This window comes from Ceratosolen solmsi, unplaced genomic scaffold (genome assembly GCF_000503995.2).
Source record: "Ceratosolen solmsi marchali unplaced genomic scaffold, CerSol_1.0 scaffold23, whole genome shotgun sequence".
Classification (NCBI taxonomy): Eukaryota; Metazoa; Arthropoda; class Insecta; order Hymenoptera; family Agaonidae; genus Ceratosolen; species Ceratosolen solmsi.
This window is the reverse complement of record NW_011948430.1, coordinates 978835-997070: the sequence shown is the minus strand read 5'-3', so window position 1 is coordinate 997070 and position 18236 is coordinate 978835. Positions and strand designations below refer to the sequence as shown.

The 18236-nt window shown below is 31.5% G+C and overlaps 1 protein-coding gene across 11 annotated transcripts in view; it reads left to right on the top strand.

The window, feature by feature from the left end:
• Positions 1-18236, top strand: part of LOC105363937 (CUGBP Elav-like family member 1) — a 418414-nt gene that overhangs the window by 336218 nt on the left and 63960 nt on the right. For all 11 annotated transcript variants that reach the window (XM_011501754.1, XM_011501755.1, XM_011501760.1 and 8 more), the window contains one exon: positions 13981-14029. In XM_011501754.1, the coding sequence (XP_011500056.1) occupies positions 13981-14029 (49 nt within the window). The remainder of the gene's footprint in view (positions 1-13980; positions 14030-18236) is intronic.

The following is an 18236-nucleotide window of genomic DNA, read 5'->3' as shown; positions in this document are numbered from 1 at the left end:
AAGGAATTAGTAAACAGGGCAGTATGTTGGGAAGTTATCGCCGGTGCGGACAAAAATTGTGCCGACTGACGTATTGCAAGCCGTATACACTCGAATTATGTTAGGGCTCGCCAAATCCACGCGTTTCTTTCATCAACTTCTTCTCGTATTCCTCGTTTCGTCTCTACAATGACGCGCCCGAACTCCTTCATTCGATCGATGCTCCAGTTATTCTGTGGGAATTGTTAATGCGAGTGTCCCCAGCTATACTTTGAACTAGACATTGGCCTAAGAATTTTGCAAATATTACATATAAAGTATAATGCGACCTCGAGATTAAAAGGAGAAGCTTTCGAGATAAATAATGTTAGTAATATGTATTCGTTTATATTATAATGAAGAAATGTAACGATTGGTCGGAACGATATAGAATTATTCTTAGCCTTATTCTATTAGTAATTTAAGCATAAGATATTTTATGTCCATTTACTATAAAGACTGGAATTATGTCGGTGTTGGGGTAAGTAAGTGGCTAACAACTGCATGCGCTTCATCTCTCGTCCATATCGTTTCAACACTAATCCATTCATTAGATTTTAGTTGGCTTTGTGCTTTCGCTTAATCTCCGCCATAATAACAAAAGCTTAACAAAGAACTTTGGTAGGGGTTACTTTTAGAAAAATTCTCCACCGGTGTTTAACAATAATTAATTAGAAAATTAGAAGTTTAATATCTCTGATATGTGCTAGTTACTTGTGAGTGAAAAATGTCGTAATATGACCTTGAGCGAGCGAGTGAGAGAGAGAGAGAGTGAGAGAGAGAGTGAGAGAGAGAGAGAGAGAGAGAGAGAGAGAGAGAACGCGTGAGAGCGAAATAGTAGAAGTAAAGCAAAAGTGAATCATTGAAATTTATTTGGGGTAAAACAATATCGGCTTTATGTTAGGCTTATACATAATATTTTATATTTAAATGAAATTTATATAGCTCGGAAAGTAAACTCTTCATCGCTTAACTCCTTTTATTTATGAGTTTGCGACAGTAAATGTCAAAACATAAGTAACGATATACAGCCTACGTACAATAGCGTTTATCGTTAAAGTGTATCATTAAGATTTATTACAGCCGTTGATTGAATCAATTATTGATCAATTCGCACGCTTGAAAAACACTTTGATAATAATAGTCGAACGAACCGAACGGCAATAACAATGATCCCAGTCATTTTTCATAAAATGACAAACTTCACGTAGCACGTGGTGCAAAAGTGCACCTCTTATGACGAATAGAGATGCTCAAAAATAAGGGAGGGAAATACATTACGTGCTCGTCGCAAGGCCAACTACTCTACGATCGTGGAACTCAAAATACATCATTCAGAGAACCAATAGCCTCCGCTCTAAGCCAAAATCTAGCGAGAAAGAAATAGAAAAGGATGATGAAAGAGATCGGCCGACAGTGAGAAAAGAGATGGATATGGTGGGTATAAGACGTATCCATCCGTACGTTGACGTACAGCGTCGTGGCCCACATATCTCGCGTTTTAAATAACGCTTGAACTCCTTCCCCGGCGATCGGATATTTTTGTGCTTTTCTTTTGCGCGACAAACAATTACTCTATGCCGAACTCCAAGCCAACGAATATGAATGGCTTTTCATCTTTCTCCCGTATTTTTCCATTTTCTTCCTTTTTTTTTTTTTTTTTTTATTTATTTATTATTTTTTTACTTTCTCGCCTCACCGTTATTCCACCGTTAACGAACACTTCTTTGCACGAGGCAAAAAATAGTGAACGTCATTAACGGATGGAGATAATGGCCGACCGACGAGGCTCAAACGCTCGAGTGCTCGCTCGCTCGCGCTCCAACAACGACCCTTCGGCAATTTGTATTAACGACGACTGCACTTTTTCCAAACGCCAACGCTGCGCCACCACATGGCCAACATAACCACCAATGCGCTCTTTAAGCATTTGCGGATAACAATTGGCTTCGTTCGAACGATTTTTACGCGTGACACGCGTCCCTTCCATCGCCTCCTCCTCCTCCTCCTCCTCCTCTGCCAACACCTACCTACTGCATCTCCAAGACTCGAGCTTGGAAGTATAACTTTAGCCCTTACTCCAATCGGCAAACTCTCACTCGATTATGAGATAAAAACGAAAAATGTTTGCCAACTTGCCGCCTACCTCCCAACGGGCGACCCAATAATTTCTCAGCGTAATTAACATTTCACTCCAACAACGCACGCTCTGTTCTTGATTATCGCTTTATTAATCTCCAATTCTAATGGATTCGCACAGCAGCAAAAACACGTGATTAAACTCCTACTAATTAGCAATAAGTAGCATATATGAAGAATGTGCATAAATAAATAATTCCGTCAAATTACAGGCTACGACTCACAATTAGATGGGAAATTTATGTAAACATCTTTGAAAAGCCGAATTTCAAGGTGGACTGCATGTAATATACATACTTCATTCATAAAGTCTCATTTTGCTAGGTAGCAACGATATATAGCCGGTACAGCTGCTGCTGACGTTCCGTCTGACCAGCCGTTGACTGGATCGCGAAATTAAACATTTTTCTTACAGTCAGACAGAATTATAGCATGTGTTGTGCATTTACATTTTCCCCCTGCTTTTCTTGATTGATCGTATATTTTTGATCAATTTTAATAATAACTTCCATCCAAACGTATGGGCCGTTAATTAACTACCTACTCCGTGTGTTATATAAATCTTATGCTAATTTCCGCATTTTAGTCAATTTATACAAAGTTTTACACGAATCTGTACTCTGGCGTTAATTAACTGACATTTTCCTTTTAGTTTTTGTCTTGTTTAAACAGAACATCCTTTATACGTACGTATAACTTAAAAGTATTTTATTTATGCAGTAAAAAAAAAAAAGAACACTCGTAAACAGTCCAAGTGAGACAGTCGACTATTAATCATCATAAAGCAGTGATTACAAGTTAGTTAAGATATAATAAAGCTATTTGGAAATTAGAGGTTAGTGAAATTTGGAGCGGCTAAATTCGTGTTAATTAGAAACTCGTCGAGAATACGCGACTTTGTAAAATATGATTTCACGAGTAAAGAAATTTTCGATTCTATTACCGTTTATAAATGCACGTAGAAGCACAATTTCACATTGAGACTACAAATCAGTACAGTCCGATGCCAACTTATATCTCTTTTCCCAATCTATTCAACGCCATATTTTGCCAAACTCTCCGTCTTCTCTCTCTCTCTCTCTCTCTCTCTCTCTCTTTCTCTCACACACACACACGCGTACACACTCACATCCGCTTTCATTATTCTATCTCTTTCGAAATTTCGTAGACTTTCGTAAATTTACGATAATGTTAACAGTAGTATAAACGATCATTGTCAAAACGGAAAATCAGCGAGAAGCTTCTATGCGTTTCGCGAACATGGCGATTGCAAGCGACAAAAGCTACGTATAGAAATCGTATACAATATGGAGAAATAGCGGAACAATCAAACTTTATCCTCAAATCAACATAATTTTTATTACTTTCTGGCATGAGCGAATAGAAAATTCCGGCTAGCAACGTTAAGGTACATGGAGATGAATGTGCACGTGGAGATTCGGAAATCATTTATCACTCTTTATACTTTGATCGAACTTTAAGAAACTTGTAATATACAATGCACACGTGCATATATAATAAAAAGCGGTAAACGTTTTTCCATCTCGTTTGCACTTACTCCGCTCTGGGCAAATAAAGAAATCTATCCAGTATGCGCGCGATTTCCGTTAGTCCAGTAGTGTAGTTCAACTGCTTTTTGACAAATTTTGCACGGCGTTGGAGTGAAAAACTTTCAATTTCCGTAAATATATATACATATATATATATATATATATATGCACGTGTGTGTATCCATAGACAAGACCACTTAATACACAGCTTAGAGCGCGTCCATTGTCGTGACAGTTGACATCTGCCCCCACCATTTATTGCTTAAAAGCTCTACGAGGTAAAAAATCCTTTCACGTAGAAAATTAAGAAACTCTTTTATTTATGTAGTGATCAAGCGCCTAAGTAAATTCATACGCAGAATAAAGTTGGGAGATAATTTTTCATATTTGGCTGACTATAAAATATGTCTCCCGAGTATATTTTGATGAATTGACGATAACTAGCCGTCAGAGATAGATAGAGTGAGAGAGAGAGAGAGAGAGAGAGAGAGAGACAAACAGCAGACAGACAGATAGATAGACAGACAGAAAAAGGAAGGTTAAATAAAGAATGAATAGTCGCCCGTGCGCGTGTATGTGTGTATATGCATGTATGTATGTATAGAAAAGCTATAAATGAGCTATTACAAAATTGCGTGAATCTTTTACTGTAAGAATAAAAAGTAACGCCATAATTGTAAAACGTAAATATAAAGTATCCTCATATATACGGTACTTTACATCTCAAAGTTTTATTTACTTTTTTTACTTGAAAATGACTTTTTACTATCATTTTTCTCTTTAAACGTTCTTTTACTTTATACTGAAATCTAATTGATATTCAGTTACTCCTTTAATTACGGAAATCCTTATAATATTGAGTTTTTTTATCGAATGTCTCAATAACTACATAAAATTTTTTTCTTGCTAGTATTTTTTTTTTTTTTGCATATAAAACTACATCTTTAACTCTTACTCACAGCTTAGACGGGAGATAACACTCGCTACCTTTTTGCATGCATTCTTTTTTCCATACTTCTACCTCCCTCTCTCTCTCTCTCTCTCTTCCTTTTTATATTCTCTACCTTTGTTCCAATATCTATTCAACCATTTATCTTCCTAATACCACATTATTTGTATTCCGTACATGCTCGTATCTATACATTATCTTACATTTTTATATTGCAGTAATTTACGTTTATCTTTGAATTCTTATAAATAATTACAAAACAGAAGCTGTAACCACCGTATGATAATAATCATTTAAAATATACATAATTTAACAATTATTTCAGAATATAGAACTCTTCAAATTAATTCGGAATGAAAACTTACAAGACTTAAAATTTTGAAAAAAAAATATATCTCATAGATTATTTATATTTTTTACCAGATTAAATTTAGTTTAAAATAATACAATGAGTCAAATATAAATATTATAATTATAAATTTGTTGTAATTAAAATATTATATATTGATATTTTAATCGAAATAATTGCATAATAAAATTTTATTAAATATAATCATGTCTATACTTGATTTCCCTTGAACAGTATTAATAAACAATTAACAAATTTTATTCAATTGAGAATTGAATAAATATTAGACGAAAGGTTAGTAACTTGAAATCTACTGTATTAGCTACAATATTCTTTAAAATAACTTCAGCAAGAATTTATTTAATTGTAGCTAATAATTAATAACTTTTCCCTCTGTTCCATCTTTAATTGTTACCTTATTATTACTGTAAATAGTAATACACTTATTGTTTGCAGTATTTACTTTCATATTTTATGTATTTATTTATGAAATGTTTATAAATTTTGCGACAAAGTATAAGTTATTTAAGTTATTTAAGCAAAAAAATTGTGTGATTAAAATCGTACGAGAAGTCGAGCATTTTGCACTAAAAAAAATAGTGCAAGCAAAGGAGCAGAGGATCGTCCTTGGGATCTTTGTGGAATTGCGTGAATTTTCCAAGATGGCTCCGCGTAGAGAGAGACGTCTGCAAATCGAGCTACACAGTCTATATATATATATATATATATATATATATATATATATATATATATTGCATACGGGCGCTCCCAGTTTAAGGGAGGCAAAAAGCCAAGAACCCGGATAATATAAGTCAACCATTCGTTTGCCACTATACATACATAGTGATATTTGATGCCTGATAGTTTAGAGCTTACCGATGGAAGAATAGATCGCTTGCGAATCGGATTTCCGTGAGAAAGAAAACTATAGCCATTTAAAGAGAGAGAACAAGAGCCAATGCTCTTAGAGTCGGATATTTCGTCGCAAGTTAAAAAAGTTGTAAGCGTTCGCATCGTGAGCCAATATAGGGATGACCCTCGGAAGTCAATGTACACTCGGCTATCCTGCAAAATTGTCATGCGAACGCATAATTTTTGTTCTTGTTTCGAATTGATCCCATTTGCCTGAGAAACGTGCAGTGACTCACTTGATCAACCAGTGATAGCGTCATGTCTCCTCCTCTTCCAGAGCCCTCAGTATCCCGCAACCTCGCTTTGTCACTCACTTTCTCTTTTTCTCTATGTGTTGCGCTCTTTCTCTCTTTAACGATGGAAGCTACAGCGGTTCAACGGGAAATGAATCGCGGCTCCCAACAGAACACGACTTCCGCACTGATTCACAACTCATTGTACCTGCGGAATATATTCCACATTTTACACTGAAAATGACTTGTTTTCTATGCCAATTTTCATTCGCTCTCCACTCTACATACTTTTTCACTCTCTCTCTCTCTCTATCTCTCTCTCTCTCTCTCTATATATATATATATATATATATATATATCTCTCTCTCTCTCTCTCTCTCTCTCTCTCTCTCTCTCTCTCTCTCTCTCTCTCTCTCTCTCTCTCTCTCTCTCTCTCTCTCTCTCTCTCTCTCTCTCTCTCTCTCTCTCTCTATCTATCTATCTATCTATCTCTATCTCCGTCCCCACTATCCCTCTCTTTCTCACGATATTCTCTTTTTTTCTCCCTCTTTTCCGCTTTTATACTCTATTTCAAAAGTAGCTGTTTATTTTAACTTTTTTATTGAAAATTTTCTTCACTATTAAAATAATTATCTCTCTGTATGACAAATGTACTAAATTCTGTTATCTACCTTTTTACCTTTATGAATTGTATACAATAGAGTTTTGAATATTTTATATTTCAATTATATAAAATATTTTCATAAAGTCAAAAATGAACAGTGGAATTGTTTTAAATTTTTTTCAACTATTATTTCATTTTTTAAACTATATTACAAAAACTTTATTATAATTCAATTCTTTATTAACTATTAATTATATTCAACTATATTACCGAAGATTAATATTAAATTAATATTAAAATGATTTTGTAAAGTAAATTATTGACGATCTTTCTAAAAATTCTTTAAGTTGACTTTACTCAGCACATTTTCGCCAGAACTTATCGAATTATTTGAATTAGAAATTTATTTAGGACAATTTAGTTTAAGTAAACATACTCATTAATATATTGTAGCAATCCTTAGAAACAAATCGTTTCTAATAATTATCATAATTATGAAGTCAAAAACATTTTCCATAGCTCCAATTATCATCATAATTGACGAAAACAAATGGACTATTTAAACAAAATTTAAAAATTACGATTTATTAAAATGAAAGTTAGTATTAATTACGTGTAATTGGTTAATCAACATTGTAAATTGAAAATCGATTATAAATATTGAAGTGGCACATTGTGTAACTAATCGCCTATTTGAAAAATACATACAAAGTGAAAGACAGGTTTGTGAAACCTAATGAGGAGCCCAAATGTACATGGAAAAGTATTCAATATAGGGCATGGCAATCTAGTTTATGAAACATATTAGACAATTACGGTTGTCAATCGCGCAAAGATAAACGAAAAACTGACTATTTATTTATCCCATCGATTTACCGACCTATTTTTTTTTTTTTTTTTATTTTTTTTTTATTTTTTCTATTTATACAATAATAGAACCAAGCAATTATGCTAATATCAACATTTATAAGCTCATGTAATATAATTATATATATATGTATTTATGAATTTCAAATTAATTAATATACAAATTTTGAAAATAAATTTACAATAAAATACTTTATTGAAGCAGCATATTGGTGTGGAACAATGTTTGTTAAGTAATTAATCAATAATATAGCAATATGATTTTATGGAACTGAATGCAACTCGACATTACAATACCTGTATCGGAGTTAAATATTTACATTGCTCTATTTATATAATGACAGAAGTTCATACATACACATTGTGCTCGAGCTTGCATGTACACTTAACGAAAAAAAAAACCTCATAATAATAATAATAATATACTATACCAGGCATTGCATCTACTGATCATAAGCGTATGAGGAATTCCAGTCGGTTGGTTCATGAAAAGTATTAAATTATTGAAAGCGATATAGTGAATCGTGACAAAAGAAAATAACATACCTTATAGATATTCACTACGAGGGAGAAGTTGTATATATTCTCCAAACTAAATAGAGTTCATGACAATAGAAACACGGGGAGAGATGATGCTATTGACGATAGAAGTAAAGTATAGAGTCGCGATGGCAAAGATATATTATAGGCGAGGACAGAATACATTCGAAAGCCGACTATCGGCAATGTTTCCAACTAAAGAACTGCTGAAACAATGATATAGGTTGACAAAGAGGGAATAGTGTAAGAATAAAGAAATAGATATAGTTAGTAAAAAAAAAAAAAAAATGTAATTCATAAGTATGGAAACAACCATTATATCAAACTTCAATGTCCTATTCAAGGTAAACTTCTGCAATGATGCAGACAAGAAACATTTAAGCAATAATTAAATTGAATTGGCATTAATTTCTATATAAAAGATATATAAATAAGATATTTAAATAAAAAAAATAAAAGTAAACAAAATGGAATGAGAATAGAAGTGAGAAGTAGAACAAAAAGTCATACCTGAAGGAGAAACATCGTAAAATTTATTTCTATTTGACATTTTGTAGGTGAACGGTGTAGATATCCTGTGACTCAACACAACGAATAATGAATAAAATTATATTTATGGAAATAATTTTCTATATTTAATATAATTATAATAAATAGAAAGGCTCATAGATAATGACGAAGAACAGTTAAGAGAAGATAAATATTAAGGGGAACAAAAGCGAGCTTATCCATCGGAAAAGTCGCCGATATTTTCTGGTAATGTGAAAGTTACAGAAGAATTCTGATGCCGTCTGTGACTTGTTGCACCAAGCCGTCAATAGATTTTCTTACACAATAATGCTTAAAAGTTAGTATTCTACTGACAAGAAAAGAAAAACGCAACCGTAAACTTTTTATGAAGCCTTTTTAAAACACTTTCTTATTAAAGTCGTTTTAAGTTACCTTCACTCATTGTCCAAAAATGAATTTTTGGATAGGCTAGACTGTTATATTATGTTAAATAAGCTAGACTGTTTGAATATTTGTAATCGTGAAGTCGTGAACGCTACTATTGTATTTAAGTATTTGTAATCATGTACTAATGAAGGGATAATAGAATAATAATAGCATTGTAACAATAAGAAATACGCTGTGCACATCGCACTAATCGATACTACAATAAATACTTTAAGAAAATGTCTATATACTCTTTTTCATATATTTTCGACTCGTCTGCTTCAATCAAACATAAAGATTAGTGTAACATTTATAAGAAGAACGCAATAAATTAATTAATTAGTATAGATTTTTTTTGCCGAATTTTTAGCTAATTTAAATCATCACGATTAGAGATAAAAGGTAATAGGTTGTCATGGAGTCTGAGTACAAAACCTAAATTTGTAAACATCGTTAAGATTACCCGAAGGAAGATGGACGTTACAGCACTCAGAATAGAAACGTTTTGAAAGTACCAAAAAACTAAAAGCATCAAAGTCTATAATTTCGTTTGGTTAGTAATCTAGTCGTTTATAAACTACGCACCATAGTAAGATTTATTGGAAAATTGCAATGTCAGGTTGGCAAACAATAGCTGCCCGTTGCACAATAAACTTTGCAACAGTTGAGAAACTGAAAACAGAATCCGAAAAGTAAATGTATGATGAACAAAAGAGAAGCGAAAGTTAAGAAAATTAGCTCATTAATGAAAAGCAGGGAATGGTATTAATGATATATCCTAATTTTAGAAATGAAAAACTGATTAAGAAGAACCAAAAGGTAGAAACGCATTTTCATTGAAGCGGTAAATGTGAAATCGTAAATAGAAATGAGAAAATAAAGAAACTGAGATGAAATTTCGATTCTCGCAAGTAATAGAAAATTGCTCTATTGCTGAGGTAATTGATAAGACAAATATACAAGAAAGATTCAACTGGAATACAGAGGAATCTGGGAGTATTATTCATGTGTGTACCAACGGAAAGATGGGGCATTGAAAGTCCAGGCCAAACCGCGCCAGCATGTACGAACAACAAAAGCACAAGAGCCGAATATGGCACAATTAAAGAGAAATAGAGTATCGATGGAGTATAGATATATAACGCATGACTTGGAGTAAAAAAATTGAATTAAAAATCATAAATAGAATTTGAAAGAAAAAACAAAACAAGTATTGTTAATATTACGAATTTTAGGTATTTGATAATTTTCGAATAATAGCAATGTGATGAAAAAATGTTTTTGAAAGAATTAGGACTATTAAGTAATAATAATACGTGTTATATTCATGGACTATAAAAGTTATTGTAAATAAATTCAGGAAAATAAGATATCTAGAATAGAAACTTCGTTTTGCAAATAATCCGTTATATATAGTAAAGTTATTCTAAAAAGTACATAAAAAAAAAAAAAAAAAAAAAAAAATATATTAGGCTATAATAATAGTAAGCAATTATTTAGCCACGAATTTTGGAGTATCTTTGATGATAAATAGTTTAACAAAAAAAAAATGTATTTGTTCTTACGAATCCGGAGATTATCACAGTATTCGTAAAAAAAAAACAATTATGAGCAGAGGTAAAATTGTATGCATAAAAAAAAATGAATATAATCTTAATAAACATAGCGAGTAACTGAATAAACTAAAGATTTAAAACTTTAGCAAAGGTAAATATTTGAGGCGAAAATCATAAAAAGATAAGAATGAACAAATAACACTAGTGTATGCTAAGCTACAAAAGAATATTTGTTGAATAAGAGATTTTATTAAGATATTGAAAGAAAAAAGAGGAAGAAAAAGTATAATAAAATTAAGGAACAAGTAAAAATAAAAGAAAACTGGCGAAGAAAAGACAGAGAGACGGAGAGAGAGAGAGAGAGAGAGAGAGAGAGAGATGGAATGAGAACATGAGAGAAATCGCGAATGAAAGCCGAGCTATGAAGAAAGAATAATAGAGCGTTCAGTCATCAGCGAAGAGGATGAAGCTGACACCTTCTTCCAAGAAAGACAGACAATGGTGAGGACCGGATAACGTTCGTGACTCGCTGCTGAAAGAAGTGAATATATTTTCTTTATCAAGAATGCCGATTGTGCATGTGCCTTAGGATTTTCTTTGCGAGCTGCTCTGCCGATCTCTATAACGAATGGTTTTCTGTATTTTACATCGTCGCATGAACACGTGCATTTGCATTTCCATTTATATTTACATTTTCTATAAGAGTAGGAAGCTTATCGAGCCTTAAGAACTATATAAAACTAATTTATATGATATACATTTTAGTTTATCTTTAGTACATCTTAGAAAAGGTCTTTATCAGCGACATTTTTACCTTGGATTAACTATTAATCTGGCATTTAAAGAATACGGATGCGAGTTAAACGATGCGAAACAAATTTTCAAATTGACAAGACATTTTTCAAATATCAGAAGACTTTTCCCGTCATTCGTCATAACTGACGTCAGAAAATCCTTGTGTGTATAAAACTGACATTAAATCAATTGCTTAAACAAAACAAAAAGATGGTTTTTTTGTTTGTTGTTCATTAAATAATTTTGCAGAATATTTTTTATAAATAAATAATACATTTAAAATCACATTATAATGCTTTGTAAATTTCAAATACCATCATTAATAATTAAATCCAACAATCATCGATCCTTTCTTAATCAATGAAGCTTCATAATAAGCTTTGTCGTAATGTAATAATGCTTTGAATTATTAATATTCCTACTGCATTTATAACTTTGTACTTTTTTCTCTTTTTTTTTAATGTCCGAAGACATATAGGTTGACGACAGGTCTCTTAAAAAAAAAAATCAACACGTTCACTTACCGACCGTTTCGTTCTATTATAATATTACAATTTAATTTTGTTTAAAAGTAAGTTTATGAAAAATTTCTCGATATCGTTAATGTTCGAAAATTGGGCTTTGCATTGTAAAAACGAAAAAAGAAAAAGAAATAGAAAAGTAAAGAAAAAGAACAAAAAAAAGGAGAAAATTCTGAAAATCAAAGAAGAAATATATCGGGTAAAAAAGGGAATTTTTCAAATTTATCAATATACTGCAACATATCATATTTGGGGGCTTTGTTCTCACTTTCTACGTTGCTTTTTATCCTTTTTCTACCACTATGACGACTGCTACTACTACTACAACTACTGCTACTACTTCTTCTTCATCATCATCATCATCATCATCATCATCATCACATCATCATCATCATCATCAATCATCATCATCATCATCATCATCATCATCATCTTCTTCTTCTTCTTCTTCTTCCTCTTCTTCCTCTTCTTCTTCTTCTTCTTCTTCTTCTTTTGCACACTTCCATGTCATTTGGCACGTACGTGCTGCCGAGTTGTAGGCCTCGTCTTTCTGTCTCTTTCCTGCAGAGCTGGGACGCGTCGAAAAAATCCATGCAGATTTTTACAGCACTCTGCCCGATATATCCATAGAGCGAGGGCTTTTCTCTTCTTCCTTTTTCTTCATTCCGCCGACGTACTGTAGCACTCTATACGTGAAATGAATCTATATTACAGCGATACTACAGGAGAGCCATCGTCGCGATGAATCGCGCACGTTGATTCAGGGGACCGACATCGTATTGATTTTCATATAAAGTACTTTTTTACGCGAAAACCCTTCTCTTCTCCAACACCTCCCTATTCTCACACCAAATGCCAATGTATGTGTATCGATTCATCAGGGTGAAAAAATCGTGCATCTGTGCGTAAATACTTTTGAAAACAGTATAATTCGATAGAATATTTATAGACATTTTATAAAACCAATTATCAATATGATTAAAAATTTATTAACCAAGCAATTGCGCTAATCCATTATACTTTTCATCGAACCATATTTTCAGCGAACTAACTAGTTAAATAGTGCTATCATATTTTTTTTAAATTCCATTAAATAATAGCTTTTTGATGCTACTTAAGTAAGAGCCGAAAGGCCATTTATACAATGATTTTAATCTTAATAATAGACTTATGTAAAAAATATCTATTTACATTTATTTCAATGTTTTAATACTCGATATATGAAATTGCTTCGATAAAAGAAAGTAAGAAAATAAAATTATTTATTTCACTGAATTTTCCATTGAATTTTAATGTAGTTCTACGCGGCACTAAGACTTTAAGCATTACACGTACGTATATAGTCGAGTGCTCTTGGTGGCTAACAACGATGGAGTTAATAACATTTTTAACGCAGCATTTTTGGCAAAATGGAGACAACGCGAAAAAAATATTTATATATGCATCTAGCGATGATTAGCCGAGTTGTCGCCTAAAATCGCAATTGTCCGAGTGTAATCGGGATAGACTTTAACGAATCGATGTCCCGTATGAATCATCCAACGATAAGGTGACTCGTCCGACCTGTACTCGTCGTCCCCCAGATCCATGTGATAATGGCCCCTGGATATATCGATCGGCTGTCGCGATAATTAGCAAACGTGATACGAATCTTACATACGTAGATAATATCCATCGAGAAGTCGAATGTATGCGAGGGTGTTAGCGTTAATATGACGCGTGAGACCCTGGAAATAGACGCGATTCTAGGTAACCCAGTTCTACTTGCGTTAGCTACGTATATGTGGTGTATAGATGAGTATGAGTGATATGATATAATGTGCCACGACAGGACCAAGGTATAATGATCGGTGGGCCTTATCTGTTTTACACTTTAAAAAGGATGGGACACGTAAGGCCACGTGAATCATATATCCTTGGGATGATAATTCTCTGCTTATATCTGAGCTTAATATACTATAGGAGAATGAGATAAAGCGAAAATGAATCCTTTTTTTTTGTTTTATTTCAGAAACTTCATCCAATCCAAATGAAACCTGCCGACAGTGAAAATCGAAGTCGTAAGTAAATTTTCCTCTTTGTTTTCAAGCTTATTTGAATATTACATGACATTAGTTCCATTTATTCATAAGAAATGCCATCTATTTATAGCCTATGTATTATATAATACATAATATTATTTAAAATAGTATATACTTTTCAGTTATTTTTAACAATAGTTTTTATAATATTGTAATTGAAAAATCGACGTTGGGCAATGTAATCGTGTCTATCGTGGCCACTTATATAAATAAATACAATATAATTATTTGTATCCATTAATCTTAATGAACTAAAATAGCCTAATTTACTCGGGTAAAAAAAATCGTCTTCTCCCTATTATTCCTCAAAATTCTTGAAATATTTATTAAATTAAGAGATCTTTTATATTCATTATAATCCAATGTGTAATGATTTTTCAGTACAGTGAATCGGGCTGAGTCATTATTTTTATAATTATTAACACTATACAATCGGATATTCGATAATTTAAACTTGATATTTTAATGAAAGAATTAATAGAAAAGAGTAATTGACAAATAAATTTACAAAAATCAACAAAATAGTCCAAGTGTATTTTTTGCAATAAACATTCATCACTTCGCTGCATATATATATATATATATTTTTTTTCACATATTCGTATATTACTAACAAAATTAAGAAATCCATACACGAATGAATATTATAATATTTTTCGTAACAGAACTTGGTGTTATTTTTATATAATGAAAAATTAAAAATTACAGCATAAGATGATATTTTAATTACTCTACTCATTGCAATTTACTGCATCGATACGTTAGAAAACTTTTCCCAACTGCATCCAAATATGATTTAAAAATATTTAATACAAAAGCATTCTCGAAGGTCATAATATTAATTCGATAATATTACATTTCATAAAAACAAATTTTTAATATATTTTAATATATTTATATTTAATATACTCGCTGTAACTTTTTATCACACGTTTAATCAATCATATCCAATAACCAAATATGCAATATTATTGATATAAATAATTCGAAAAGGTACATTTAAAAAAGAGATCGGAATTCGATATGAAATTTATATGAATGCATGAAAAAAAAACTTACGTACTCTTAACACAGAGAGAATCGGCTATTAGGTAAAACCTTACTATTTTCAATAGTTTTAATACAACAAAAAATAATGATTCATCGCATATATCATAGTGAGTAGTAAAAATATTCAGCCACGAGTGCCATACTTTAGATTTGCGTGAAGTATTTCTGATGTATGTAATATTACAAACTACTCAGTCTGCAATTGAAACTAAATTGAAAATCAATACGCTCCTCACTTTGTGGGTAAGGCCGACCCTCCTCGTATTCCTCCGTTGCTACGCACCTTCAGAGGAAACTCATTCAAGTCAAAAGTTCAGTTGGTATGCCACTTCAAAGTATGTTTATTAGAAACTAATTGACTCAATCGAAAGGGTTGTGCCGCATTTTTCATATCTGACCGATGATGAAATTTCTGCTCTTTGCAAAAAGTGACGTACATATAAAATACCCGTATGCCGCCAAAATTATCGACCAACAAAAGTCTTTCTGTGCTATTAAAATTGTATTAACTTCCTCGCCATTCAATTAGAATTTTAAACACGGGACTGTTGTTAAAAATTATGGCTTAAAAATATTTCTTAATAAAATATCCTGGGCTTATGGGCAACAAAGATAATAATTATTAATTCAATTATTAATATATCTTATTAATCGATCAATCTTAATTATTTTATAATTAAAATACGACTGAAGAATAATAGAATTTCAATATTTAAAACAATTTCAGTTAACAACTAGCAAATACATTCTTACTTCTATTATATCTTGTATTTGCATGGTCAAACCAAAAAGATATCCTGGAATCGTCATCCTGGAACTTCGTCACTCGACAGTATTTCTCTAATTCCAAGTCAATAATATTTAACAACAATATCAATTGCTAACAACAATCCGGTCTTGTATGCGCGTGTGCTCATCATCATCGATTATCTAATGAAAATCTTAAGAATAATTTAATTACTTGGCTAACAAAACTGGCTGTATTTTTGATTGATATAAAAAATTTATCAAATTTATATTCATAAAGAAGGAATAAGGAATAATGAACTCGATCCAAAATATATTTCATTTTTATATTACGATCAAAATTCACTTGTTCAACTCCTAAAAACTATAAACACAATTATGTTTCCTTCGCCAATACCTTGATGCATAGGAAATAAATATCATTGCTCTCTTAATGACGCTTGCGCACGCGAACATAAAAATATCGCAGGAGAAATACTGTATTTTTAACGCGTCCTTTCTAAATAATCCATTCCTCGTGAAGGCCGTTATGTGCAAGGCGAAAAACCGCCATGTTCCTTTTCGTCTCCTCGCGTCAACCTTGATCCACGCATTATTCACGATGCTCCTGCCGCTGTTCATCCTGATCGGGGAATATCGTCGCCTCATAAATTCATGGTGGACATAAATGTTCGAGAACATTACGCGAAGGGTGTTGTTGGCGGGGGAACCTTAAAAGCCCCCGCGAATCGAGTCACATTTATTATGTTTCTTATACTCACAGACACTGAAGTATCTTAATTTATTCGTAGACTACATTTTTTTTTTTATTTTTTTTTATTCATAATTTTTTTTTTTTTATTACAAGTTGATGATCAATTATTTGATAGATTCGATAAACAGATTCAACATTAATGTATACAATTATATAAAATTAGTAATATTAATCTTTAGTAATGTTTGAAGTCTCTTAAACATCGTCTAAATCACAATTCATCTCTATTTCTGTTTATTTAAAGTACGATAAAATATTGGAAATAAGTAGAAAATTTAAAAAACAAAAAAAAAAACAAAAAATATATGCCACTATGCGTTGACGATAAATTAAATAGTTTCATGTATTTTTTTGGAGTTCCGAATTGTATTAATTACTAATATAAAAATCATTATCATAAATAATTTCGTAGAAATGTAAAAATTTACTATTAAATTGTCGTGTCAAATATATTATAGAAAAATTGTTAATTTTCGTGCTGTTATTGTTTCAAGTGTACCTTATTATTATTATTATTATTATTATTATTATTATTATTATTATTATTCGTTGTATTAGTGATGGTAGTGGTAGTGGTAGTGGTCGTAGTGGTAGTGGTAGTGGTAGTGGTAGTGGTAGTGGTAGTGGTAGTAGTAGTAGTAGTAGTAGTAGTAGTAGTACCGCTACTACTACAGTTATTGTTAAAGTATTATATTTGAAAACTTTATTTTTGAAAACAAATAGAAATAAATGCAACTTTTTTTCACGTGTAAATTGAGCGATGATCTGCATATCAGATATTTATTTAAGTATAAAAGTGCAATATTTACTTGGGATGAGAAAAGGAAAAAAGTCTAAAAAATCCATGTTAAGTGATGGATCACCTACATTACTGAAAATTTCTTTTTTAACATGCAAATAATACAAGTGACATTTATTTTGAATGCAATAATATACTAGTATATTATAAATATTTCTTTTTTATTTATTAAATAATCGGTGAAGTGCAAATATGGATGTATTATAAAATAAACGCTGCTCATTTTTTTTTTTTTTTTTTTTTTAAATATTAGTTATCAATTTTTAACGACCAATTATTTATGATATATTACGGTTCATTGTTATAATTTTTCGTTTAAATTATATTAAAATAAAATACGGATACAATTTTTAAAAGGATCTTCAGCTACTGACAAAGGAGTTTGCATAGAAACTTAAAAGCTTCGAATAATTTAATTAATTTATACACTTACGTCACTCTCGATTTTGAAAATAAGACTTGATATAATTCCTTTGTTGGATGATACTTGAAATGGGGAGATGACACTACTTGTCATAAAATATTGTTCAATTTTTTTTATTAATTAATATGATACGAATGGCCAATAAATAAAATACAAACCATATACTAGTCGTGTAAAAAGTATTTTAAATGTCAAATGCATTTAAAGCAATTATTTTATCTGTAGATTTTTAACTGTTTAGTCATTTATTGTATTGTTTGTAAGAAATGAATGATAATTTGGAATAATTCACATTGCAAATATGTGGGCACGACACGTCAATTTTCTTGAAACTGAAAACATTTTAAAACTGATAAAATTAATTGATATCATGACAATTATTATGTATTAGACAAGAAATTAGCTTACCTAT